At 36.9% G+C, this 27977-nt stretch overlaps 1 protein-coding gene across 49 annotated transcripts in view; it reads right to left on the minus strand.

Moving 5' to 3' along the window:
- LOC125263978 (receptor-type tyrosine-protein phosphatase delta) overlaps positions 1-27977 on the minus strand; it is a 600442-nt gene that overhangs the window by 113834 nt on the left and 458631 nt on the right. For all 49 annotated transcript variants that reach the window (XM_048183181.1, XM_048183182.1, XM_048183193.1 and 46 more), the window contains one exon: positions 23699-23850. In XM_048183181.1, the coding sequence (XP_048039138.1) occupies positions 23699-23789 (91 nt within the window). In that variant the 5' untranslated portion in view covers positions 23790-23850. The remainder of the gene's footprint in view (positions 1-23698; positions 23851-27977) is intronic.

The following is a 27977-nucleotide window of genomic DNA, read 5'->3' on the forward strand; positions in this document are numbered from 1 at the left end:
AGGTGACTTCTGTTAAATAAAATATCTCGCTTGGCATTGAACTTTGAGCTTTAAAATTTTACAGATTTTATTTATACTCTAACAACAACATTACACACTAACTAAAGTTTGAAACATGGGATCACGAAGAACGGGACCTTTAAGAGGGTAAGTGATGGTCAGGCACTGCTAATCAAATGCCTTTGGTTAACTGATCATTAGCAAATGTAATCACCTCTATAAAAGCTGAAGTTCTAGCAGTTTGAGAGTCTGGAGACTTCAGTTAGACGGTGTGTTAACACAATGCCAAGGAGGAAAGACATCAGCAATGATCTTAGAGAAGCAATTGTTGATGTCTATCAATCTGAGAAGGGTTACAAGGCCATTTCCAAACAGTTTGAAGTCTATCATTCTACAGTGAGGAAGATTATTAACAAGTGGAAAACATTCAAGACAGTTGCCAATCTTCCCAGCAAATTCAGCCCAAGATCAGAACTTGCAATGCTCAGAGAATTTGCAGACAACCCAAGAGCTATACCTCAGACTCTACAGGCCCCAGTTAACATGTTAAATGATAAAGTTCAAGACAGTACAATTAGAAAAAAAGTATGGCATGTTTGAAAGGGTTTCCAGGAGAAAGCCTCTTCTCTCTAAAAAAAACCCCAAAACAAAAAACATGGCAGCATGGCTTAGGCTTGCAAAGTTGTATTTGAGCAAACAATAAGACTAATAATAATGATCCGAAGATCACCGTTAAATCTACAACAGAATGTTTGAAAAAAGAAAAGAATCAAGGTGTTGCAATGGCCCAGTCGAAGTCCAGACCTCAACCCGATTGAAAAGCTGTGGCGAAAGCTGCAATGCTCGCAAACCTCAATAAACCGGAGCAACGTTGTAAAGAAGAGCGGGCCAAAATCCTCCAGAATGATGTGAGACTGATAAAGTCAGAATACAGAAAATGATTACTTCAATTTATTTCTGATAAAAGTGTATCCACAAGCAATTGAATCATAGGGTGTCCTAACTTTGTCACCCATGGCTTTTTCATCTTGGCTTTATTTTTTGTTGAATAAATGATGACACAGTGTGATACGTCGTGGTGTTACTCATCTGAGGTTTTGTTTTCCAAATTTTAAGACCAACCAAGCACTCAATGATTTTTTTATTATGCCCTAATACAGAAAACCATGGTATTCAATAGGATGTCCTAACTTTTTCACATGACTGTATATATAAAACAAGACAAGATGCAAAACAAGATGAAAAATCAAACTTATTGTAAAAATATAACACAATAATAAAATAGCATGAAAATTATTTCTTAATATTTCCAGTTCCTAATTGTAGATAGTGCCTGCAGATGAGCATCACGGGAGTGTGTGTTAAACAAATCATATCTGAGCATTCAGTGTGTTTGAATGAACTCTGGGAACACTGAAAATCACCAGGATGAACAAATGAAGAGAGTATTTCACAACACCCTCATGTTTGTTTGTTAGTTTGTCTGTCTGTGTGTCTTTATCTCAGAGAGAGGGATCAAGGGTCTGGTCGAGGGTTCAGGTTGTGTGGGGTCGTTAGCTGCTGTGATTTCATTGGATGGTTATTTTTGGCAGCCGCTTCAAACAGACACTTTAACCGGCAGAACAGCAGTTTAAAACAGACAACAGCACTTTACCACACAGACAACTGCAAATTAAAACAACACAACAATAACATTATGAATGTTTGCAAAACGTTCCAAGAAGTGCATCTGATACTGACAAGCGTTTGCCACAGACTACTTGGTACTTGTGATGTTTTGTGAGTATATGACAACATCACAGCTGCTTAGAGATGTTTGACCTAAACAGGCTAAACATTGTTCAGTTATACAGGAGCATCAGGACCAGCGCAGGTGTCACAGACCACGCCTGCTGCTTGGTAAACAGCGATGCCGAGTGCCACCCACCTCACGCTCAGGTGCGTCTGAGGGACCCACATGTCATTTATGACTGCGATTACAGATGAATCACACACGAAACAAACTCACATCTGCTGCAGACTCAGTGTCTATACGAAATACATGACAAATCAATGCAGGACATCAGAGGAACAGGAATGAAATCTCTCCAAAACAGATTTGTTTACTCTCTTCACTTAAAAATGTGTGAATTTATCAAATCAAGTGTCTGTATGTGGATCTTTTTTTTCATTATGTTTGACGTCTCAGTGTGTTTGAATGCTGGAATTAGCTGGTTGAATAAGCTAATGCTGGTTTGATCTCAGGCTGGACTGAAATGAATGAATGAATGAATGAACGAATCATCAAACAGTAAAAACTTTAATGGACATTAATCATCAGGAGGTCAAACTAAATATTATATGACTTATCTTTTCTATTAATTGATGTTAGACATTTGCAATATTTTGTGCATAAAAACAATTTAAATTTATTTTATGTACCTTCTAGCAATGAACAACAAATACATCACAATTAGACTGAAATAAATATAAACATATGTAAAACATATTTTAAAACAGGGTTTCAAATTAAACAAGTAGTCAAAATTAAACTATCAGTAGTTAGACATTTACTGTACAACTGATATCTAACAATCAATAGGACTATCCTATTATATAACTAGACATTCAGACAGGTTCTAATTATTAAAATATAATAATGGGAAATAAATGTCACTTGGTTTTAATATTTGAAGAGTTTGGTTCCAAAACGCTATAAATCAATTTTGACTAATTGGACGCAAGAAAGTGGCAACATGAAAACCACTATTTTCTGTTTCAAACTTTCACATAGCATCTTTTGGTTATAAAAACATAAAAAATTCAAATCTAGATTTTGATTTTCAGAGATTTATTATAACAAAATTGATTATTTTTTCCCCAAAATGCGATAAATCCATGACACATTATTATTATTTTTTTTTTCAAAATGCACTTAATCCATCAATATAAAAGTTATTTTTCATATTGAAAACACATAACAAAGTAATCTGATTCACATATATGACAGCCTCTGAACTTTGTCAATACTAATCTTATATACAGGTATTTGACTAAAAATGCATTCAGGCCCCATCCACACAGAGACGTGTTTATGCGTATATGCAAAAAATGTGTATCGGATAGGCGTTTTGTCCAGACAAATAAGGCTTTTTCAGAAGGTGAATCTGATATTTTTTTTAAACCGGGTCCCAGAGTGGATAAATCTGAAAAGACGCCCTTGGGTTTTCATGTGTACAGCCTATCCATATATTTTCTGAAACGATAATGTCATCACCCCACGTGTCGACTCTAGTCGGACACCGCTAACAGCACAAAACAGCAAAAACAACAACAATAGCAGACTCTAGATGCTTGAGTTCATGCTACAGAAGCTACTGAGCCTAAATAAAGTGTTATTTCTAAGCTTTACTAAAGTTTGTATACAGCGCGCAAGGTTTATGCGCATACTCCATGCCTTATTCTCTTTTTCAGGTGTATCTCTGTGACAGAATTACAGTGCCACATACTGGTCTGGCATGTATACTACATCATTTTGAGCCGGTTTCAGCGTGTTTGTGTGAACGCAAGATATTTCTTGAGACGAAAAAAAAAAAAAAAAACATCGGACAGAGAAAGTTCTGGCTTCGTGTGGATGGGGCTTCAGTCGTCACTCCCAAAATGAATTCAACGAATCATCTTGTTAATGTTATAAATTAATTATGTCTCTGTTTGACATTACCGATTAAAGAGTATCTGGTGCCACCGCACGGTTCAAATAAACACATTTGCCGAGTACACTGGTATTAAAAACTGCTTTTAAAAACTGTTCATGATTCAGTTTTGGGGACCGTGACAGAAGTTTGATGCTGTTGTGGAACAAGCAACAGCTGGCATTTATCCTCCTCCCGACTGAAGTGCCTCATCTTCTTAATCTCCTCACGTAAATGATTACATTTCGATGACTTACGTTTCTTCCCCACCACAGAAACCACCACAGGTTCATCAATGCCGTCAAAATTATTTATTTTTCTGTTTTTGTTGATCACAAAGTACAAAGCAGATAAGAAAAACTAGGTTGTCGGGTGTATTCAGAGCGCCACTATTACTATTTACAGTGCATGGAATGGTGCGCTGTGATTGGTTGAGCAGATATATTGCATTCTGCAGAGAAAGGAGACTGGCGTTTGTCGCGTTTTGGAAAGAAAGGGAGAAAACATGACCGAATAACACGACGGATATCGCATTTTGCGCAAAATTAATAAATGACTTTTCAATACCGACCAGATACAATACTGATTTTGGCGTTAAAAAAATGGTGTTTATTGCGTTTTGCAACCAACCTCTTCATTTGGTTCTTTAAAAAAAATGACATTCAGCCATTTTCAGTTTAATGTAATTGTTTATCTACTTTTCTGGTGCTTCTGTATATCCTAGTTGTTCTTAAAGACTGAAGGATTGGCTTTTTACACACACTCACACACACTTGTGTGAGAGCAGCGTGACCTTTCACACAGCATTAATTTAATGGTGGGCTATGAGAATGTTTCAAGCTATTTTCACAGCACAGCGACTTTATAACGGCCACAACAACATAAAATCTGCCCTACCAGAGGTGACCGGCTCACACACACCTGAGAGAGGCACACACAGCTGTCTGCCTGTCAAATATCATGTGCAACACAAACACATACAACACTGTTTTCAAATGAAAGATACAAGATACGTTTTCAAATGGCTGGGTTGAGTGCCGTTCAGCCAATCATTTATTCCATACTCAAATAATTTGTTTCAAAACTGATAAATTTCGCAACGACACTGATATTGAACTGAATTTAATCAACACTGAACTGAATAGCAGTTGAATAGCAGACACTCTTGTCTTTTTAGAGCTGCTTTACAGCAGAATTTGAACTTGTCTCATATTTGAAGTTCGCATCATTAAATCTGTTATTTTCCCGTTTATCACTGTGATGCTGCTTTGAAACAATCTGTAATGTATAAAGAGCTATATAAGTAAAAGTGACTTGACTTGATTTATCCGCATCAGCCGACTAAGATCAGTAGAGTAAGATGTAGACCAAAAGTGCCCTCTGACTTCCACTGTTCTTGTGTGTTTGTTTAACATGAAAATGAAGCTGACCTCAACAGAAGCTCGACTTGTGTGTGTGTGAGCTCCATATGGCTGACGCTCAGCTAATGAGAATCTCTGGAGAGCGACAGCTCGCGGGACCTGAGCGATGATCTTTCCTCTGAGAGCAGCGTTTTAACGGCCAGATGACGACCTTCGATAAGAACGACATCATCTACTCGTGTGATTTGATTCATGAGGCGACTACGTCAACATCCGTTATCGCTGGATTCTCGCCGACGACCACAGCCGCGCACCTGACCTTCAGGATTGCCATTCGGCTGTGAGTAGCGAGACAGGCAGAGAGAAACAGGCAAACATTTTAATCGCAATAAGAGTCTCATGGTCTCATGTTCTCTATCATGCTCTTCACCTGATAAAACAGCTGATCCTCTTACAGAAGGATTTTGGACTCTGATTCACGCAGTGGGTCACGGACATCACCTGGTTCCCCAGGCAACGTCGACTGTCACTTCACAGCCCCCGCAGGTCTCGGCTCATGTCGAGGTATTGACGTACGCCTCCGGCCACTTTTACACTATTACAGTCTGACATTTGTGTTCCTATCTTTACTTGATGTTCACTTATTAAAAAAACAAAACAAACAAAAACAAATTAAAATTGAAAATGTTTGAAACAGATGGTACAGATATGGGTCAGAGCAGATTCCTGTGAGACTTCAAACGTGATCAACACAGAATAACCTAATATTTAATTCTGTGACAGTGTGTGTGTTTCGACTGAGGATCTGGCCTTGAGTGTGTGTGTGATGGTTCATGGTTATACCACAAGTGTAAACTAACTTTCTCCTCACTAATATTTACCTTAACAGCTGACCACGGGATCAAGGACAGTGTGCGTGTTCGTATGTTGATGGGAACAAAGTGCAATTTTACAGTTTAAATAAATAAATAAAACAACCCATTGCTTCTCCTCGTATTGGTGTTGTTGCTAAAGCTCAAGGCTAGTAAAGGAAGGTTTCTAGTTTAAGCCCATGAAAGATTTAATCATGAACTATCACCACTGGTTACTCAAGGAAAATTGTCCTGTAAAGTGAACTGAATATAAGCACCTGTTAAATTAGCATGTACACCCTACAGGATGTTCTGACAGGACGTTTGCCAGATATTTTGGGGTGTGGAAAGAGCCAGGTGAGTTAGAAATCAAGTGAGACTACTGTGAAGTGCATTTCTGGAAGCACAACTGGATCCATCTGTCAGTGGCCATCAAATGCTTACGTTCAAGAGCAATGCTACAAAAGTTGAAAGTTTCACAAACCTTTGCATTTTCCTCTACATTCAATTTTAAAAGCAGAGACACTTACATGCATGTGTCCTAACCCAATAGGTTGTTTGCAATCATGTGGTACTGGTGTGGAGGGCAAGCAGTGAAAATCAGAATGGAAGAGATGGGTAAAAGCCCATACTGTGCTGGTTTAGAAAGGTATAAACAGAAAATCACAACATATTTTGGACGTGAACCGTATGCTATGAAGAGGAGTGATTTGAAAACTGAAAGACTTTCCTGCCATCGAGACGGTAGATATAGAGAATGTGAAGCTGCCGTCATGCCATGTCTAGTATGGTTTGTTTATAACGCGCTGCCTTTCTGCTAGTGACGTTAAGGGCATATTTTGATTTTCTGTCGTGATTGTGAAAAATGTCGACATTGTAGGTCATTTATGCTGAATGGAGAATTGAAACAGGAGCTCACATCATCGTTCAGGGGAAAAAATGGATGGTGTAATACAATTTTCACCTTTTTCTACATGTAAAACACACTAAGGGAAGCAGGTTGAGGAGGTGACAGGGAGACGCTGTATATCAAATATAATAATGTCACTGATTGAACCCACTGCCTATCACTCAATAAAATAATCACATAGCTGAGTGTTTTTGAAAGTGTTGTTTTTGTTTGGTTTAATAATTAACATTAAATTTGTGAGAACTTACGCCACTTCAAAACTGTTTACGAGCTTCTATGGGTTTGATTTTGGTTGTCATTTGTTGAAATAAATAATAAAAAAAAATAATAAAAATACAGTTTGTCAGTGTCTGTCATAGACTGTAAAAAAGGGTGTCTGTCCACTGAATGCCCCTCCAGTTCTCCTCTGTGGTCATATGGGAAAGTGAATATTTACAAAGGAAACATTAAAACTACAGTTACATTTACACATTTCCAACAAAGAAATTGATCGACTTCTGTCAGCTTGTTGAATACATTTTTTTTTTTGGACATTTTCAACCATATGATGGCTGAAGCAGCAGCGCATGACACTGTTTTCACGGTAATCAGATCAACATTGTGAACAGAATTCTACAAAACTGAAGTGAAAACACCAAATGATCATGCAATAGGATAAAATATCTTCTCGTCCCTGCAAACGATACCATGAAGAATGTGAATATTCATAATCATAAACATGAATTTTGAGTTTGTGTTGGAATCCCTTTATAGAAAAATCACTCCTTGCCCTCCAGCCACATTTCGCATGCAGCAATGACATCATGCGCAAACAACCTATTGATCATTAAAGGATTAGTTCACTTTAAAAGGAAAATTACCCCATTATGTACTCACAATCAAGCCATCCTAGGTGTATATGACTTTCTTCTTTCAGACGAATAAAATCTGAGTTATTTTAATAAACACCCTGATGCTCCCAAGCTTTATAATGGCAGTGCACAGGAACCACCTGTTTGAAGCACAAAAAAAGTGCATCCATCCATCATAAATGTACACAAATGCATCACTTCCCTTCAGAAGGCCTTTTTTAACCCTCTGGAGCCATGTGGAATACGTTTATGATGGATGCACATTTTTAAGCTTCAAACAGGTGGTTTCCATGCACTACCATTATAAAGCTTCGGAATGTCAGTGTGATTACAATCGATACCTTCGATTGTATTCGTCTGAAAGAAGAAAGTCATATATACCTAGGATGGCTTGAGGTTGAGTAAATCATGGGGTAATTTAGACCTGTTTTCTTTTCTCTATACAGATCCACCAAAATCTATCACAATACCATTTGAACTAGCTGGTAAACCAAGTGAGCAATTGTGAACAAAGAAAAATCTTTGAAACATATGTTGGTCAGGAGGGATAGTGAATGTGAAGGTTCTGGTAACACCAGGAATCATTCACTTACTGACTACAGAGGATGGTACATAGACTTTTAGGAATGCTTTGAAATAGGAGGGTGCTGATCTAGTAGAAGTCCTCAATGACACTGTCAGAGCCTTGAATTTGATAAATTTGATGTTTGCTTCTACAGGTAGCCAGTGGAGCGAGATCAAAAGAGGTGTAATGTGGGCCCTCTTGGGTTGGTTGAAGATCAGATGCACCATCATTATCTGTAGAGGTTTAATCATGCCAACAGAGCACTGCAGTGGAATGCATGACACAGCATGACTAGGCCGTTGTTGAGATGTGGTCAGTGAAGTTTGGTTGTTGAGCCTAGCTGTATGGTGATGTTGTGGTTGACTGGTTGACTTCTGTATTCATGAGGTTGAGCAGAAGGTGGTGATGCTTCATCCAGAACGAGATGGAAACACACAATGTCAGATTTATAAAGTGGAATTGTAGCGTTGTGAGACTAGAATGACAGGAGTAGCTGCACAGCAGCAATAGGCCAGCAGTAGCGTAAAGCAGAGCAAGCAGTGTGTCTTTATGTTTGGGCCCAGACAGGTAAGAACCAAACCCTGAGGTACAATTTGGTTATTAGATGTGAATCTGTGACAGACGACAGGGTCTTCTTTAAGAAGCTGACTTGGTTGTAAAATGGCACCTTTTAAAACAAACAGCAGTGAACTCCTTTTCAATGAAAATGGAAAATCTGCTTTGGTCAGGATGCAGATAGCTCTGAATAGATGCTTTAGAAATAGACATAATTAATTATTGATTTATCTTTGCTCCTTTCTATTCATTCCTGCTCTCTGCGAGAAAACGAAATGCTGATGATTTCACTCGTCTTTTGTTCCAGAGAGTTTATTGGAACTGACCATGTGACCTGCTAAAGAAGGCCGGGATAGTCTGTTGATAAGACTGTGAAACAGTCTTCTTGTTAAGAGCCAAGCGATGTGTGTTAAATGAAAGAATTTGTCCGAAATTAACACACACAGACAAAATAATGTGTGATGTTGAAGTAAGTGCGTTCCAAAAGGCGGAGATCAGGGTTGCCCAAACTCATCCTGGAGGGCCACTGTCCTGCAGAGTTTAGCTCCAACTTGCCTTAACACACCTGTCTGGAAGTTTCTAGTATGCCTAGTAAGACTTTGATTAGATGGTTCAGGTGTATTTGATTTGGGGTTGAAGTTGAACTCTGCAGGACAGTGGCCCTCTAGGAGCAGGATTGGACACCGCTGGCATTGATGATGCCTTCCCAGGGAACTTTGAAGAAAGAACAACCATTCCAAACAGACATACTCAAAAATAACTACTTCAAAGGACCCTTTGAAATGAATGTTTTTGTGGGGTTCAACTGATGGGCACTTCACTCCCAAGATTCTTCACACTCTATTAGAAACTCTAAGCCTGCACAAGGTGCAACACAAATTAAGTCAGCTGTGCTGTAGTAATTGCTGGTATTATTATACTGCTAATTCTTTTGATCTATTATCTTAATAAAGGGAAGAAACGTGTTTTAAACAAGGACACATACAAGCATAACTGAATATCATTAGCTTTGCCTTTGTGAGATGGTAACAATGGTTCTTTTGGCTTGTGTTCTGAATAGCTATCCACTAAATGTAGAGGGAATCGGGCATAGGCATGATCACCTCTGAATAGAACACATCCAATTTCATGCTTCCTTAAAGTACATGATCTCGCTTCAGATCAAGCGCCGTTTGTCTCTCCCTTGTTGTGGATGGAAGAACAAAACACACACACAAAAAAAAAATGACTGGACACAAAGAGAGAAGATGAAGAATTGGCTTCCATTTCATTCTTACCCTCATTTTCTCTTCCTCTCTCGCTCTGTCGTTTTTTCTTAGCCTACAGTCTTCACAGTTAGATTTATGCCATTTATCATGCTGACACTCTCCCTGTCTCTCTCTCCCTCCCTGTCTCTCTCTCTCTCCCATCTCTCTAACAAATGAGTCTCATCCTGTCTGTTTAGACACACAAACCTCTTCCCATGTATAACGTAAAGATGAAGGAAAACACTGGCTCCGCACACACATTGAAGAATGGTGTTGGTTTCGCTGAGAGGAGTTTCACAGATGGCGAGGGGAAGTGACTGTGTGAGGTGGCACAGTGGGACACACACACACAAATACTTGTCAGGACTGCCAGAAGGGAGTGAGTGTGTGTGTGTGTGTGTGTGTGTGTGTGTGTGTGTGTGTGTGTGTGTGTGTGTGTGTGTGTACGCAATTATAAGTATGTACGTAAGTCTTTTCATGATGATGGTCAAATTGAATGTATACTTTTTTAAAACATGGGAAAAAAACATTGTCAGGTTCAGGTTGTTTGTGTGTGTCATCAGTCTGAAAAATCAACTATCCTCAGATCATAAGATCACTGTATACTTGCGATGTGGACTTGTGGCATTCGCTGGTGAATGTCAGTGACCGCAGGGAGTCCCGTACCTCATTTTATCATTCTGAAGGGTGCTCATGAGCGCCCCCTTTGTGCATTCTAATTGCACTATTGTGGATCTCACAGTAAACTCGGCCTTGTAGAGTCCGACAAAAGTCACACATACTGGCGAAATGTTTACCTTGAACGCACTGGAACAAGCATCTGGCAAATAGATTAATGTAAATGGCATTCCTGTAGCCCAACCAGATCATGGCGCAATTAGCACAACTGAAGTTAAAATGATGAGTAGTGGCAGAACTTATCTAGAACTAATCTGTGCAACCCCTACAGCAGACTACCCAATGGTCCAGCAGCAGAAGGTGCCATTTGAGACAGAGCCTAAGGCACCAAACCTGAGGAACACAACTATTTGGGTCATCAGATTTTAGATTCTAGGAAATCTAGATGCTGTTCTAGAGAGATCAATGTTTACTAGGGATGTAATAGCATTATAGATATCGTGGTAGCGCAATAGCAAAAATTTCTCAATATCATCGTGGTCTCATGACTGTATGAAACGATATGTCTTCAGGGCAAAAAGTATAGTTTTTATCAGCCCAGTGGAGCAGAACGGAGGGAAGTGGTAACTAGGGTTGGGAACTGAGAACCGGTTCTTATCCAGAACGAAGTACGAGGAGCATATCTTTTAATAGAGACATCTCACCTCATGAATATTAGCCTATAAGAGAAAGGTGCACAAAGCTGCACGATTAATCTTTAAAAGATTGCTTTATTGATTTCATCACCCATATGATCTAATTCCTAAATGACAACGATTCGCCCGTGTATATTAAACCTTTGACAAAAATAAAATTCAAATCGCGACATTCAAATCTTCGTGAGATTTTGATATCGTTACATCTCTAATGTTTAGCAGGTCATATTTTTCCATCTTATCTGACATCAGAGGTCCACATCTCAATATGATTAAAGGGATAGTTCACCCAAAAATGAAAATTTGATGTTTATCTGCTTACCCCCAGGGCATCCAAGATGTAGATGACTTTGTTTCTTCAGTAGAACACTGATGATGATTTTTAACTCCAACTGTTGCCGTCTGTCAGCCGTATAATGTGGGTCAATGGGAACTTCTTTTATAAGAGTAAATAAAACTTGCTTAGACAAATCCAAATTAAACCCTGCGGCTCGTGACGACACATTGATGTCCTAAGACACGAAACGATCGGTTTGTGTGAGAAACCGAACAGTATTTATATTAGGGATGCCACAATTCTCAATATAATATTGAACCGTTCGGTACGACATCCACGGTTCAATACGCGCTTGTGAATTGCGTTTTTTTCGGTTTTACGTTTAAATAATTTATGTGCGTTTTATTTCTCTCCGAATTGACTGTTTGTGTGTGCCTGTAAGTCTACGAGTACTCCTCCCCGCGAGTAAATATTCAATCACTATGCTCTAAAGTTAGGGGGCGCTGAACCATCATTCCACACTTTAACATGGCGAGCGGCGGGGAAGTGAGGCTACAGTACGAGGAAGCGCCGGCGTCTTTCAAATCCGTGGTGTGGAGACATTTCGGTTTTGCCGTTGAGTATAATCAAAGACTATAGAATAACACAAGACGCGTCACTCGTATTGTTTTGAATGGGAGAAAGTGAAACGCGCAATATGGTGGAATAAGTCCCGCCTTCTAAATAAGAGCCAATCGCTGACTGATAAAGTCATCGCGTCACTGCAGCGGCCGTTAGAAGCACCGGTTTCTATAGAAACAGCCAGACGAGTGTCTCCGAAATGAGGCACAAGAGACGCGCATTTAGGTCTGCGCATGCGCATTAGCTTGATCCAGCCTGAAAAGTACAGATTTTTTGTCATGATTCCAGCGTTTGAGAAAAAAAATAAAATAAAATGAGGCAGTTGTTGTCAGATTTTATTGGTGATTTCAAATATTAAATTTAATCGAAAGCTTGGTAAACAGCTTTGGAGAATTTGTTTGTACAGTTTGTACATGGGCTACCAACAGCTGTGAGATGTCAGTGTTAATTTTAAAATAAAAAATTATTTTATATTATACAATACACTAGAAACTAGTGGACTTTTCTTTGCTTTTAAATAAAATAAAGGAGTATTGCAATAAATCGTTTTTACTTTTTCTACTAACCTCTTACTGTTCCTATTGCCTAAGCATAGAATAACAAACTGAACCGAACCGAACCGAAAACCGTGGTTAAAAAACCGAGGTATGTATTGAACCGTGGGCTAACTGTATTGTTGCATCCCTAATTTATATCATTTTTTACCTCTAATACAGTGAGGTCTGATCGCGCTCTGACAACGGAAGTAATGTCTAGCACTCATTGAAGTATAAGCGCGAAACATCACTGCCGTTGTCAGAGCGCGATCAGACCTCACTAAGTGAGTGCTGAACGCAGTTGGACATAGTGGTGTATTAGAGGTAAAAAATGATATAATTACTGTTCGGTTTCTCGCACAAACCAATCATTTCATGTCTTAGGACATCAATGTGTCGTCACGAGCCGCAGGGTTTAATTTGGATTTGTCTGTGCATGTTTTATTTACTCTTATAAAAGAAGTTCCCATTGACCCACATTATACGGCTGACAGACGGCAACAGTTGGAGTTAAAAATCATCATTTGTGTTCTACTGAAGAAACAAAGTCACCTACATCTTGGATGTGCTGGGGGTAAGCAGATAAACATCAAATTTTCATTTTTGGGTGAACTATCCCTTTAACAAGCCTTTAAACTGAACCACTCAATAAGTGTTCAAACACTCAAGTCACATTACTGACCATCTCTTATTGTGATGTCACAGATGAAGAATGTCTCGTGCAGTGATTATCGTGTTTCGTGAGCAGTATTGAGTTTGTTGCGCTGAAATGTCATGAGAGTATTTACACTGCGATTATAAATCTATATCAAACAGAGAGAGGGCAATTTAATTACTGTCTGATCAATACATCTTGGATCTCGTACAAATGGAGTATGAACAAAGAGAAAGAGAGATAGTGTGCGTTTGTGTGTGCGTTTGTGTGTGTGTGTGTGTGTGTGTGTGTGTGTGAGTGTGTGTGTGTGTGTGTGTGTGTGTGTGTGTGCGTGCATGTGTTTTGCCAGCGATCGTCATGACGACCCCCTGATGGGACGTAATAGTGAAAATGCCTCCTGCTCCGCCCAAATGGTCACGGCTGACTGGGCGGAATAGTTCAGCCAATTAAATCCCATAATGAGCGGCAGCAGTTCAGGAAGTGTGAAATTGCTGTTGCTTTCATTCTGTGAAGAAAAAAGAGCCTCACTCATTGGTTTATTGATCCCGTGTTTTATTTTATTATTTATTTATTTATTTATTTATTTATTTATTTTTTTTTTTGTGCGAGAAGTTTGTTTGTTGAACGTATGAGTCCCTGAGAACAGCACTGCTGTTGTAGTAGTTGTTTATTAGCTAAACGAATGCCAGGTGTTAAAGGTTTAGTCGAGATATTTTGAAGAAAGCACCAGTCGCTCTTTTCCATGTAATTGGAAGCATGTTCCATGTAACAAGCTTTGCTTTTGCACCATAAAAATAACATAAATGTTAAAAATATCACCACTCCTTTCAGTAGCTTGAAAGACAATAATCTATCAAGATATTAATCATAATAGTGGAAATGGCTGGAATTTAAGTTGTGTTCACTGAAAATCTGTACATCCACTGTTTTGGGAGTTTATAAGAGAATTATAATGGATGGAATTATATTCAATGGTTCATTAGTGTCTTTTAGTTCACATCTATTATAATTTCATTAGTCTTCACATCTGACAGACCTGGTGAAAAGCTGAAAACTGCTCTTCTCTCTCTCTGTGTGTGTGTGTGTGTGTGTGTGTGTGTGTGTGTGTGTGTGTGTGTGTGTGTGTGTGTGAACAATCCCATAATGCAATGGGACAAAAGCTGTTCAATTTCATTAACTGCAAAGTCATCAATGTGACGTCCTTTTTGTGTGTGTGAGTGTGTGCGTGTGCACAAGGTATAGTTTGCAGTGGGGATGGGGGGGAGGTATGAACAGGTATAACCAGTGACCACGGCTAATGGAATCATATAAAATCAGGTTATTAATTAATTACATACATTGTACATAGAGAGCTTTTAAAAGTTCCTGTACGAACTGAACAGACCAATTATAAGTGCAATATGGTTTATTTAATTGTGCATGAGTGGCACGCGGATCGCTGTATACTCTCCTATCGCAAAGCTGATGAAAAAATGTGCAACCCATTCTCTATTGAGAATTTACCACTTTAAAACACTATGGAGAAAGTCAAACATGATCTAAAAACAAACTAAAAAAGACAGATGAAAAGAGGAGAAAATCATCTTGCACCAACATAAATTAGAAAGCTTTTAAGTAAACTAGTTATGACAACCTAGAATTTATCATGTTTTATTGCAGGCCTATTTACTGTAGCCTATTTACTGTAGTAAATTCTGACTAACTTGAATTTATAATAGATAATCTATTAAGGGAACAATAATTAACTATATATTTATATAAATATGTAGGCTGAAAAAAAAAAATCAACATTGGCCTAATCATAGCAATGAAGAGCAATCAGTGGTCTTATCTGTAATTATAACCTTATTGTAACAAATGCTACAGTTAATCTATTACAAGAACTATGGTATATTTTCATAAGGGCAAGTGCAAGTTAGAATCAAGAGCTTTAAACTCTGGTCTGGACTTTCTTTAATTATTGACAAAACCGTGTGTGTGTGTGTGTGTGTGTGTGTGTGTGTGTGTGTATGACATATCAGGACACAAATTTGTATAAAAAGACCAAGCTTCTGCGCAAATACACACTCAAACACGCAAACCTATAGACTAAACACGTAAATAAACGGCAATAATGCATTAAAGGTATTTGGTTTTCAGTAGGAAAGATGTCATTTAAGTGGCCCCTAAAGTAATAATTAACAATTTTTACAACGGAAGTGATTCAATCAAAAACCAACTTGATAAGAATATTCCTATTGTCACTGTGAAGCTGCTTTGAAACAATATGTATTGTGAAAAGCACTGTATAAATGAAGATGACTTGACTTGACTTGACTTAATGACATGGGTATGACATAGGTATTACTAGGAGAGGGTGACTTTTTTTTTTTTTTGATAAAGTAAAAATGTGCACATTTTCCTGTGATGGGTAGGTTTAGGGGTAGGGTTGGTGTAGGGCGATAGAAAATATGGTTTGTATGGTATAAAAACCATTACGCCTATGGAATGTCCCCACAATCCACAAAAACCAACCTGTGCGTGTGTGCGCATGCACAACAGTAGAGGCTAAACAGCTGCCAATGTGCAAAGCTTGTGGGCATGACAAACATGAGCGCATGTGTGAACATTGCCCTCTGACTGCCTGTCTGTCTGTTTCGCTCTCTATAATGTCAGTCGTCCATTTCTTGTTGAGCTGCTTCCACTTTTTCCTCAGAGTAATTTTATAGCTTACTATAATCAGAAAAGACAGCTATTAACATGAATGTATAAAAAAAAAAAAAAAAAAAAAACTTTTTTAGATTGAAACTAAATCTAAAGTTAATAAAGAGAGATAATAAGCAGAAACTGAGGTTTGTGATAAAGAAAAAAATCATTATTATTATTATGAAATCATAATTAATACGTAAAATTGTGTAATTTATATAATTTAATTTAATAAAGACATTTTTAAAATATATTTAACATAACTATATTTCACTATATAATACAATTTCCAAGTGATTCAAAAACTGAAAGTACTTAGTACTTTTATTTGACCATAATGAATGTTTATTTTGATCCTGAAGTGAACCATTAAGGTGGTGCACTGGAGGCCTTTGAATGTGCAGTTAGTTTACATATTATTTAATAAATACTGCAAATAAATAAACAAATAAATATGCTCATTCCCTGTGTGATTGTGTTTTTTATAACCACCAAAAATAAATAAATAAATAAATAAAACAAATACTTGAACATTTACAGTACAGTCCAAAAGTTTGGAACCACTAAGATTTTTAATGTTTTTAAAAGAAGTTTCGTCTGCTCACCAAGGCTACATTTATTTAATTAAAAATACAGTAAAAACAGTAATATTGTGAAATATTATTACAATTTAAAATAACTGTTTTCTATTTGAATATATTTCACAAAGTAATTTATTCCTGTGATGGCAAAGCTGAATTTTCAGCATCATTACTCCAGTCTTCAGTGTCACATGATCCTTCAGAAATCATTCTAATATGCTGATCTGCTGCTCAAGAAACATTTAATGTGTACAATTGTACAAAATATTTGTGTACAATATTTGTTTTCAGGATTATTTGATGAATAGAAAGTTCAAAAGAACAGTGTTTATCTGAAATCTAATCTTTTGTAACATTATAAATGTCTTTACTGCCACTTTTGATTGATTTAATGCATCCTTGCTGAATAAAAGTATTCATTTCTTTAATTTCTTTTCAAAAAAATAAAAATAAAAATTCTTACTGACCCCAAACTTTTGAATGGTAGTGTATAATGCTACAGAAGCTTTGTATTTCAGATAAATGCTGTTCTTTTGAACTTTCTATTCATCAAGGAATCCTGAAAAAAAAAGTACACAACTGTTTTCAACATTGAAAATAATCATAAATGTTTATTGAGCAGCAAATCAGCATATTAGAATGATTTCTGAAGGATCATGTGACACTGAAGACTGGAGTAACGATGCTGAAAATTCAGCTTTGCATCACAGGAATAAATTACTTTGTCAAATATATTTAAATAGTACACAGTTATTTTAAATTGTAATAATATTTCACAATATTACTGTTTTTTACTGTATTTTTAATTAAATAAATGTAGCCTTGGTGAGCAGACGAAACTTCTTTTAAAAACATTAAAAATCTTAGTGGTTCCAAACTTTTGGACTGTACTGTATATTATTCTAATTTAATTATTTTAATCTATCTATCCTTCATAACTTTATGAAATTTATGTATAACCATTCATCAAATTCTAACATAACTGAGTGATTCTAAAAAGAAAGAAATTATGTTAAATATTGAAACCGCCAATAGGCGGCAGCGATTCGCTTTTTTATTGAGTGAGTCACTTAAATCGTTCATTCAGCCAATTCGTCCAAAAGTCAGATTAATTTAGGAAGAAAACAAACACTGATGTGAATACTTTTGTCATTGATCATTACAGACACTATTGAAAAATGAACTAACAAAACGACGGCTGTTTTGGTAACTGGTTACAGTTACACTGATAGTTATGGCTACATTGCAATGGATTAGCTAGCTAAAATATGAGTGTTTTACACAACATTCTCATACCTCCTTCTCAGTACATGCTTTATTCTTTTTAATGGACTAGCGGTTTAATATAGTTGGCTGGGCAGCGGTTCTCTTCATTTTTGGTGCTACCCGCGGGCTCTCTCATTCAAACAGTACAGCACTACTCGCGTTGTTTTGGTGAAAGAGCGACGCGCATTGGTTGGGCGTTACCAAACAGTTCTATGGAGGGTGAGAATATTTTTGTCTAATTTATTATGACAAACTCATATTTGAATAGAAACAAAATTATTGTTACAAAATAAATGAATTCTACATATTTTTCAATTGATCTACTGTGATTTTCATGTTGAAATATTGGGGGGGTTGTAACTGAAGCATTTGAATATTGGGGGGGTTACCCCCCCACACACACACACACAAACTACGCCCCTGTATATATATAAAAAAGGACAAACATTCAATTTGTCCATCTTCAAAACACTTGCATACATACTTGTAATTGTGTGTACGCACACACACATGCACACACTAAGACCACAAAAAAAAAAAAAAAAAAAAAAAACTTTACACTAAACCTTACACTGACTTCAGTCATTATTAGGGAGTTATTATGCTTTTCACTTTAGAATACTGTTCCAAATTCCTTCTAAAAGGATTTGGTAATACTTGAGACATTTCTAGTGAGTTATCATGATCTTCGCTTTAAAATTAATTACATATTATGCATTACTCACATCAATTATGAACCTGTATATAGTAGTTCATAGTAGTCCACTGGGAGGTAAGAAAAAAATATTAGTTACCGATTAGCTAATATTGTACTATCTCATTCAACTGAGTCCTATTACTTATTAATTCATTAACCAGAGTTCCTTGTTAGTTAATAGTAGTTAGTATAATGTTAATATTGCGTTACTTATTTGTTCCTGTTATTCATTAATGACGGAACAGTATTCCAAAGTGTTACTGACAAAGCTTCCGATCATATCCGCAGCAGACAGACACTCTACATCCTCCACTGCCGCCTACATAGACGATCCCTCACTGACCTGGAACCTCGAACAACTTATCATTCACTATATTTGGTGGATTTTTTTTTTTTTTTACAGAGCTCATTGCATTGCATTGCATTTTTGGGATTGATTTCTCTATGAGGGATATATACAATGCTGTTTTAGCAGTTTGCTGTCATTTGGAAAATCTTTGTAATTTATCGTCATCTTCATTGTCAACATAGGTCGATCACATGGTTTGGAAAGCTCTAAACTTTATTTTTCTCTCTGTGTGATGGTTCCTGATTATTCCTGTCATCTTCCCATCCGCTTCGGAACAGCGCAGCACTAATTAAAGCCTGAAGCTGCAAACGAGCTGACAAGATTTTACTACCACAGCAAAACTTACAGACACACTAAAATTAAACACCATCCCACATGTGACTACATACAGAACATGAACACATATAGACTCCTGCTTATGATCACAGATCACACAATGAACTCTGATGGGCGGCTCTTCATTTAAATGAAATTACCATGCATGCAAATTAGATGCAAAGATGTCAATTTGATAGTGCCTGCACAAAATGCAAATTCCAACCTGCCTGGCAGTCATATGCAAATACTGATCTAACGATCATCTTTATAACACACGAAACAAATTAAACATCAAAATCACAACAGATGCACAATGACCAGATAAAAGAACATGCCACAGGACAAATCATATGATAAATCATGTTTATTTGTGTGTAACATCTTCTCTGCCCTTGTGAAAAAGACGTGCACTTAACTGTATTTTCAGATGATATAATATTAATGATATAAAAGACCACTTAATTAAAAAAGTACACTTTTATGACAATGTTAAGTGCACTTTTAAAACATGAACATTGTAATAATGTGCAAGCACATGTAACATGTAACAAGAACACTGCAAAATAAAGTTTTACCTAAGTTACCTACATTTTAAAGGTACACTTTTTGTTCAAAATTTAAATAATGAGTCAATACGGCATCAGTCCTTCTTCCAAAAAGTCTTTTTGTCTTACCCTGATTCACTATAGTAACTGTGCATTCACACCGCCGGTGGCGAGAGCGTAAAAATTCGCCTTGGCTGCCCTGCCAACAACGCTGTACTGTGCGTTCAAACCACCGCCGGTGGGAAGGTCAAAGTAAATGACAAGTTGTGGCAACCAATCGGAACCCTCTCAAGTGAGGACCTCTACATTCCGATTGTTTGCCGCTAAATCGTGTCATAGCTCATTACCATAAAGTTGACCTGACTTCGACTCTCCTCGACACTCTCACCATCCAAGACGCGCCACGCCGATCTCGCCGGAGCTCGCCGCTGGCTCACATTGAATGAAATGAATGACTTCCTGTCACTTTGACGCTCCCGCCGGCGGCGGTGTGAACGCACGGTAAGCCTATTATAAAGGTTTATATTTTAGACCGTGCATGTTTCATCATATTCGTTAATAGAGGAAAGTTGTCCTGTCTACTTTGATGCGTATATGGTGTGGGATTGCCATAGGTTAGTCATCACAATGAGTGAGAAATGTTGACATGGAGCAGGCTAAGGCAGAGATGGCATTTTTTACCCAATAGTTGCGTCCCAAATGACACACTATGCACTTATACACTATGTACTTATGCATTAAGTACTCATCCATGTAGTGCGTGAATTGTATAAGGTTATTTTGTCAATTAACAACAGAGCGTTTTTTTCCTTTGTGCTTTGTTGTTTGATTAACATTAAAAAGATGGCAGCATGAATATTAGGCTAATGTCACTTTAAGACCTAATGCACGGATCCAATATACTGTTACACATGAGTTGTATTCCTTAAGTGTTTACGTACACTTAAGACATAACCATCAATGTTTACAAGGATACTCGCATATACAGGCATTTTGAAAATTTTGAAGACGTGAAAGAGAACTCAATTCAGTATTTGCACGCTGTTTGAGATGCATTTTTCTGGAAGAGTGCTTCGGAAGTGTGTTGCGGACACAAAACTTCTCAAACAGCATGCAAGTACCAAAATGAGTTGTCTATCGCATCTTCTTGCACTTGAATACTTAAATTCGCAAGGCTTAAAAACACGTGTAAGTTAGGGCTGCACGATTATGAAAAAAAATCATAACTCTCGATTATTCCCTTGAAATTGTAACTGCGATTATTAATTACGATTATCACAATTTACATTGAATGATGTATTGAATAGCTTTATACCATTGTTTGAAGCAACTGCATGCCATATTTTTGTATAAAAAAATGAAGAAAAAAAAACAATCTGAAAACATTTTTTATTATTTTTCTATAGCATTAAACCTCAAATGTCAACTGTATATTGGTTTGATTTCTTTTTTAAATAATAATAAAAAAGTCAACATATGCATGGTATAATAATAGGGGCTTTTGCCACCAGTGTGGTTCCCAGAAAACTAATGTTCCCCTAGGGCCTGAAGTGACGTAAACTGCGCTTGTTGTTGTGACTTATTTTGACGGTGCGGCAGATAGATAGATAGATAGATAGATAGATAGATAGATAGATAGATAGATAGATAGATAGATAGATAGATAGATAGATAGATAGATAGATAGATAGATAGATAGATAGATAGATAAATAGATAGATAGATAGATAGATAGATAGATAGATAGATAGATAGATAGATAGACAGGTAGATAGAGTAAATACATAGGCTGTGTACACAGCTTTTTAAAAAATGCAAATGATACATTTTAGTGACGATGACGCAATCAGGCAAGTTATACTTCTGTCAACTGTCCTGAGCGTAATTCAAGCTGGCCCGGGGCCATTGGGCAGTCTGTATTGTCGAGCCCTGTATAACTTTGAACAGAAATTAAATTTACGAATAGTTTATTTTACCATAAATTAGTTTACCTTGTCTGCAAATTTGGCATTACACTTTCATATATTTCATATTTCAAAGAAGTTATTATGAAATTACATATAAAGATGCTATTAAGTGGGTCAAAAAAAGTACTCTAAAGTTCAGCTAATTCAGCAATATAATGTAACATAATATAAATTTAAACTATAATACATTTTCATTTAAATGCAATTAACATGCTATTAAGTGTAGGAAAATATTACACTCAGTTCACTCAAGTATATTTTTTTTAAATATATTATTTACATAATAATAAGAACTCTTTGCTAAAAAAGTATGCTAGTGTACTTCTTTTTCACAAGGGTGACCTGTGATAGTTTTACCTATTTATCTGCTCTGCTCTTAATGTTAAGCTGAAGGCAGGGTTAAACTGGAGGTTATGGTTATGTTGTTGGTCTGAGTTTCTTCATGTCTCCCGACTAATGAAATTGGTAAAGAATGCTGGTTTATTCTGCTGCAGCTGCTGTGCAGGGTGTTTGTTTTGGATTAGCCCTGTATTGCACATTGTTTCTGGTTATTAGGGGCCAAGCACCAAAGGTGCATTTCATTTTCTTTTTCTTCTTCTTCTACTTCTTCTTATTATTAATCCGCTCTATGGTAACCCATAGAACTGCTTGCCGGAAAATTATGAAATTGGGCACACTGATAGAGGACAGTCTGAACATTAACCAAAACAATATTGGAGTCTCTAACTCAATCCCTCTAGTGCTGCCAACTGTCCAAAACTGCACTTACGTTTATGCTAATAACTTTTGAACCGTAAAAGCTAAAAACCGTAAAAAAAAAATATATATATATATATATATTTAGGATCAAGACGATTTGATTGCACCCTATGATGTTATTTTCTGTCATTAATAATTTTCTGCCATTTTAAATTGGCTCACATAAACTTCAGACCATGCTGGCAAAAAGTTATTAAAAGCTTTTTGACGGACCAAACTGTTCTCGAATAACATGCAAACAAATTCAACAAGGAGCATGTCAAAATGGACGTACTGTATGGCTATATCTCCGGAATGCTTAAAACCGTAAGACGATCTCTGCAGCGCTTTAGCGCATTCAGACCAAACTTGGTACATGTCATCACAAGCATGACCTGAAACTACTTGCAGTGATTCAGCACAGCACCAACTACTGGTCAGGAGAGATGAAAAATGTTTTTTTTTTTTTTTTTTATTACAACTTCTGAACGGTTTGCCCAAAAATCATAAAACTGGTCTCTTAATTCAGTGCAGCATACTGAGTCGAACAATACTCAATTTTCCCATATTGGCCATTTTGGGCATCTGCCAATTTTGTCATAAAATGCTATATTGTATGAACGCATTATCGTATCATGACGAAACTTGGAATATTTCCTCATTACTAAAAGCTTTTAGATTGACAAAACCACCCTGGAATAACCCATCAACAAATTTGATGTCAAGCTGATTTTGAGGCTGTAACTCTACAAAACTTTGGCATATTAACACCAAACTTTGTATGTGTCATTGCCTCCTCACACTGACCACACAATATCAATTTAGAAAATCGTAACCTATTGGTAAAATGCCATATGCAATTAAATTATATTACATGTGCAAGAATTTATAATTTATGATCAAGACTTTTGGGTTTTACAACTGCATCAGGGCACATCCAGGAAGCCGACAGCCCTGCGTCACAATCAGCAGTATTAGATTCAAACTATCAAACACACAACACATCTCACTTTGTGTGCAGTCTGATCGTTTAGGGCGCTGCTGGATTTACAGTTTTCTGTGATGTTTGAATCAAACAGTAAAGAGAAAAAGAGTGAAGCAGATGATAGTATAAATAGACAGTTAAAGGTGAGACTTACACTCAGCATTGGTGAGCAGGACGGAGGCGGTGAGCAGCAGGAGACAGTGTCGGACGGAGGGTAACGCTACACGGACGCTTGGCACAGGCATGATGTTACGACTCACCCGCTGAGTGTGCCGGCTCACAACGCTCCTGCAATGCTCTCACAACCTACAGACAAAGAAACACAAGCAATGAATAAATCAAAAGATATTTCAAGATATTTGGTTTATTTCATGACTGAAATAAACCAAATGAACATTATTTTATATTTTAAGGTATTACACTACATGCAAAACCATTGTTTTTTTTGTGTGTGTGTTTTTTTTCTTCAGTCTTGAGGTCTAATTTGCTTATATAACATGTCCTCTTTCAGACTAATGGAAAGAAAACATTCAAAACACACATTTAGGGGTATATTACACTATCTATTTGCGCCTGTAGATTTCAATTTCAATACAATTCTTTTAAGGCTGTTCTCTCAAAATGAGTTTTATCTCCACTTCAGCAGCACTTACACCAAACTTTACAGTTTTGTCTTACAGTTTAATCTATATTCTGAAGATTTTTACAGAGGGGGGTGCTGATATAAAATTCAGCATGATTTATATAATTTTGTTTATGGAGCTATAAAAAAAAAGAGATATCCAATGTCCCCTCAGTAAAAACCCTAAATCCCGACAGTTTTGTTAAAGTATGTTAACAAAATGAAACAAGAATTTTGAACCCGGCTTTATCCAGTGTTCATATTTATGTTTTGGAAATGTAAGCATATAAGTGCATATTTAATTAGATAATGCTTCTTTTGTATTGTTTATAGGTAACTTCTTATACATTTCGCAACTTGTAAAACAAAACAACTGTCTTGATGTACTGTGATTAATCAACTGGGGAAAGTATTTATTAGTTACAAATTTCATTCTGTTCATCTATAGTGATTTGCTTTAACAAGCTTTTGCCTTGGGAATCACTGAGGGCTGACCGCAATGTTAAACACACACACACACACACACACACACGCGCAAACACACACATTGCTCATCACAAACTCACCATTCAGATGAGTGAGTTTCCAAGCTTTGTTTGTAGTATTGTTTGTAATCAGACCACAAAACGATGGGGTTTTTCTTTGGCACTGAACGAATGTAAATGCAATTGTAATCCAAAGTAAAACAGACTCATTTATATAAATGGTTTATACACAGTTTATACACAGAGTTGCCATTCAGCAGTAAAACCTCTTCACCACTACGGTACAAACACAGACGACGCAGGCTGTACTTCTGTTCCCACCGCACGCACTCACACGCGGAAGTCAGAGTTGGCATGCACTCGCCGCCTGCTGACCGATGTCACACGCACTGCCACGCTTGCTATTTCCGTTCACGATACCATCACTGGCTCTGGCTGTTACTTTATGAGCTCATTTCAACTCCGAGCGCACATATTCACGAATGCGAGATGACAGTCTGTGTAATATTTGTGAGATTAATTAATAGTTCAGATATCAGCTGCTCCAGTCTTGTGTGTATCGCGCCGCTTTTATTCTAAGCTTTTGTTGGGAGAGTGAGACAGACAGAGAGACAGACACATCTATTATGTGTGTTTTGTATCTGTTCCTGATGAGCCGATTCTTTGTTGAATACGAATTTCCATCACGCTCACACAGAGCAAACACTCTCTCTAGAAATCTGACAGATAAGTAATACCGCATGTCGCCCACGTTGGCAGGCGATTTGTAAATAAACGAGAAAATGGCCGTGTTTTTTTCCCCTCTTCTTGTTACTCATCTGTCTGACATTGATCCAGAGAGAGAGAGACGGACTCGATTGAAAATCACATCAATTCATTCACAAGAGGGAATGTCTTTAGTGAACGGCTCTGGTTCTCTCGAGAGACCGTATGAACTTCAGCGTTGTTCTTCGCGTATTTTTGCCACAGATGCAATTAGTGTTCATATACAAATAATTACTTTAACAATTAAAATGTTCTGCATCCTTACCATGTTAATACTAACAGCTCTGTGTTTCCAACATGTTGTTGCAAAAACACATTATAGATTATACATTTGGTACATTAGCATAGCTTTTATTTTATTTTTTTCAGATATTCCTGCAAATTGCTAAGTAAACAATTGAATATACAAAAAAAAAAAAAAAAAATCTGTCCAGTGATTCATTATGAATCTCCTGAATCTATAGTGTGTTCTGGTGTTGTTCTGAACACCTTTGCATGAAACACTTGTTAGGATATTAAACGATATTAAACATCTGTAATAACCCGTAACAGCCCAGAATAAGCCTGATAAGACACAATGCAGTGTATCAAAACAATCTGACACACTGTTTAACAGAAATGTATCAAAATGACATGGTCAGCAGCAATGATGAACACATGGAGGACAATATAAACACAGTTGTGTCTCAAAAATGTCTTTCTCAGCGAGATGACATCTGACAATATCTAAAACAGCATCCAGAGCTCACCATATGGCTACCAAAGTCTGGCTCACCCTATAAGTGTGTGTGTGTGTGTGTGTGTGTGTGTGTGTGTGTGTGTGTGTGTGTGTGTGTGTGTGTGTAAATAATTTCATAATTATTTCAATTGTATATGAAATATGGTTCAAGTATACTGCCGAAAGTACTGATAAGCAGTTATGGTAACCTAACATATAATTTTATGTAATTTCTTTTAAAAAATGTCATGTATTTAAATATATTTGTAATTATGCAGTTTATTTAGAAACTTAGTACATTTTTTTTTTTTTTTTAATTAAGTGCACTACTAGCACACATTCAATACAATTCTAACAAGGGAATACTCTTACTGTATGTGAATAATTATTTATATAATAATAACATGAACAAAGTTATGAAAGAACAACAATTGAACAATACAATTTTGCTGTGGCAGTGTGTATGTGAAGCAAAAATTAAATCACTCACACACACACACACACACACACACACACACACGGAGTGGCAATCTGACATCTGAATAATTTCCTTTATGAATACAAAAGACACAATGCTAAAATATTCAGCGCTGGATCATAAATATAAAATTGTACAGCTGCTTACGCATGATCGCTGGCCGTACTGGACGTGTCATGATATTGTGTAATCCCGCTGCAGGCGCTACGTAGCGTAACCTTTACTCAGTCTCTCGCCACAAGCGCTTCATCAAACGTATATCTCCGTCCCTTCAGACACGTTCTGCTCTGGAAACTCTTCTTCCCACACTGCTGTTGAGTTTCAAATAAAGCTCACAGTGTAAATGCTACGCTCAAAGGCCACCCGTAATTAAAATGCCAAGTGTTTGCTATTATCTAAATGCTAATTATGTGTGATAGAGTTGTGGCTAAATGACATTACAGAGAACAGCAGGCGTTTCTGCGGATGATGGGATGCGTATGCGGGAACCACATCGCTTTAGCGCAGAATAACCGCTGCTGTAAGGATGACAATGTCAGCAGCGCTAATAACGGCTGCTGTGGTTAAAGATCTGGACTGGTAACCTTAAAGATTAATATCAAACCTAGTCTCTCTCGTAGTCCAGTTAACTTGTAATTGCGCAAATCAGAAATGCTGCAAATTAGGTGCTATCTGATTTGAACAACACATAAATGAACTGTGAATGTAGAAGAAATTAATGTTTCTGAATTAAAACATTTGCGGTGAATCACGTGCTATTTAGTACATTTAAAACTTTATATGTAATATCGAATAACACACTACAGTTAAAACTATAATGAAGTACTTTGCATGTGTATCAAAATAAGTGTACTTCTTTAAAGCTTGACAAAGATTATTAAAACATACTGGTATAAAATGTACTTTGAATTAAAACTTTTAATTTGAGTTTATTACAAAGTGTACTTAAGTGTGTTAAGAAATACTCAAAAAAGTTAAAGCTAAGTACACTTAAGTGGCCTTTAAGTAAGTGTGTGTGTGTGTGTGTGTGTGTGTGTGTGTGTGTGTGTGTGTGTGTGTGTGTGTGTGTGTATGTATATATATATATATTTTTATTTTTTTATATATATATACATACACACACACACTATACATATATACTACAAGTGCACATTAAACAGTTACAGTTAGGGTAGGCTTTTTTTTTTTTATAAACTCTGGAAATTGTTGTACTGGATGAAACTCTCTTCACATCCTGATAGCAATAAATAATAGAAATGGTCTAAATATTAAAACATGTACATCTTCTGTGGAAGTCTCAGGACCAATCATTGCATTCGGTCTGATTTATGCTCAGATTTATGTGTTCTTATGTCAACACTATCA

Source organism: Megalobrama amblycephala, linkage group LG3, assembly GCF_018812025.1.
Source record: "Megalobrama amblycephala isolate DHTTF-2021 linkage group LG3, ASM1881202v1, whole genome shotgun sequence".
Classification (NCBI taxonomy): Eukaryota; Metazoa; Chordata; class Actinopteri; order Cypriniformes; family Xenocyprididae; genus Megalobrama; species Megalobrama amblycephala.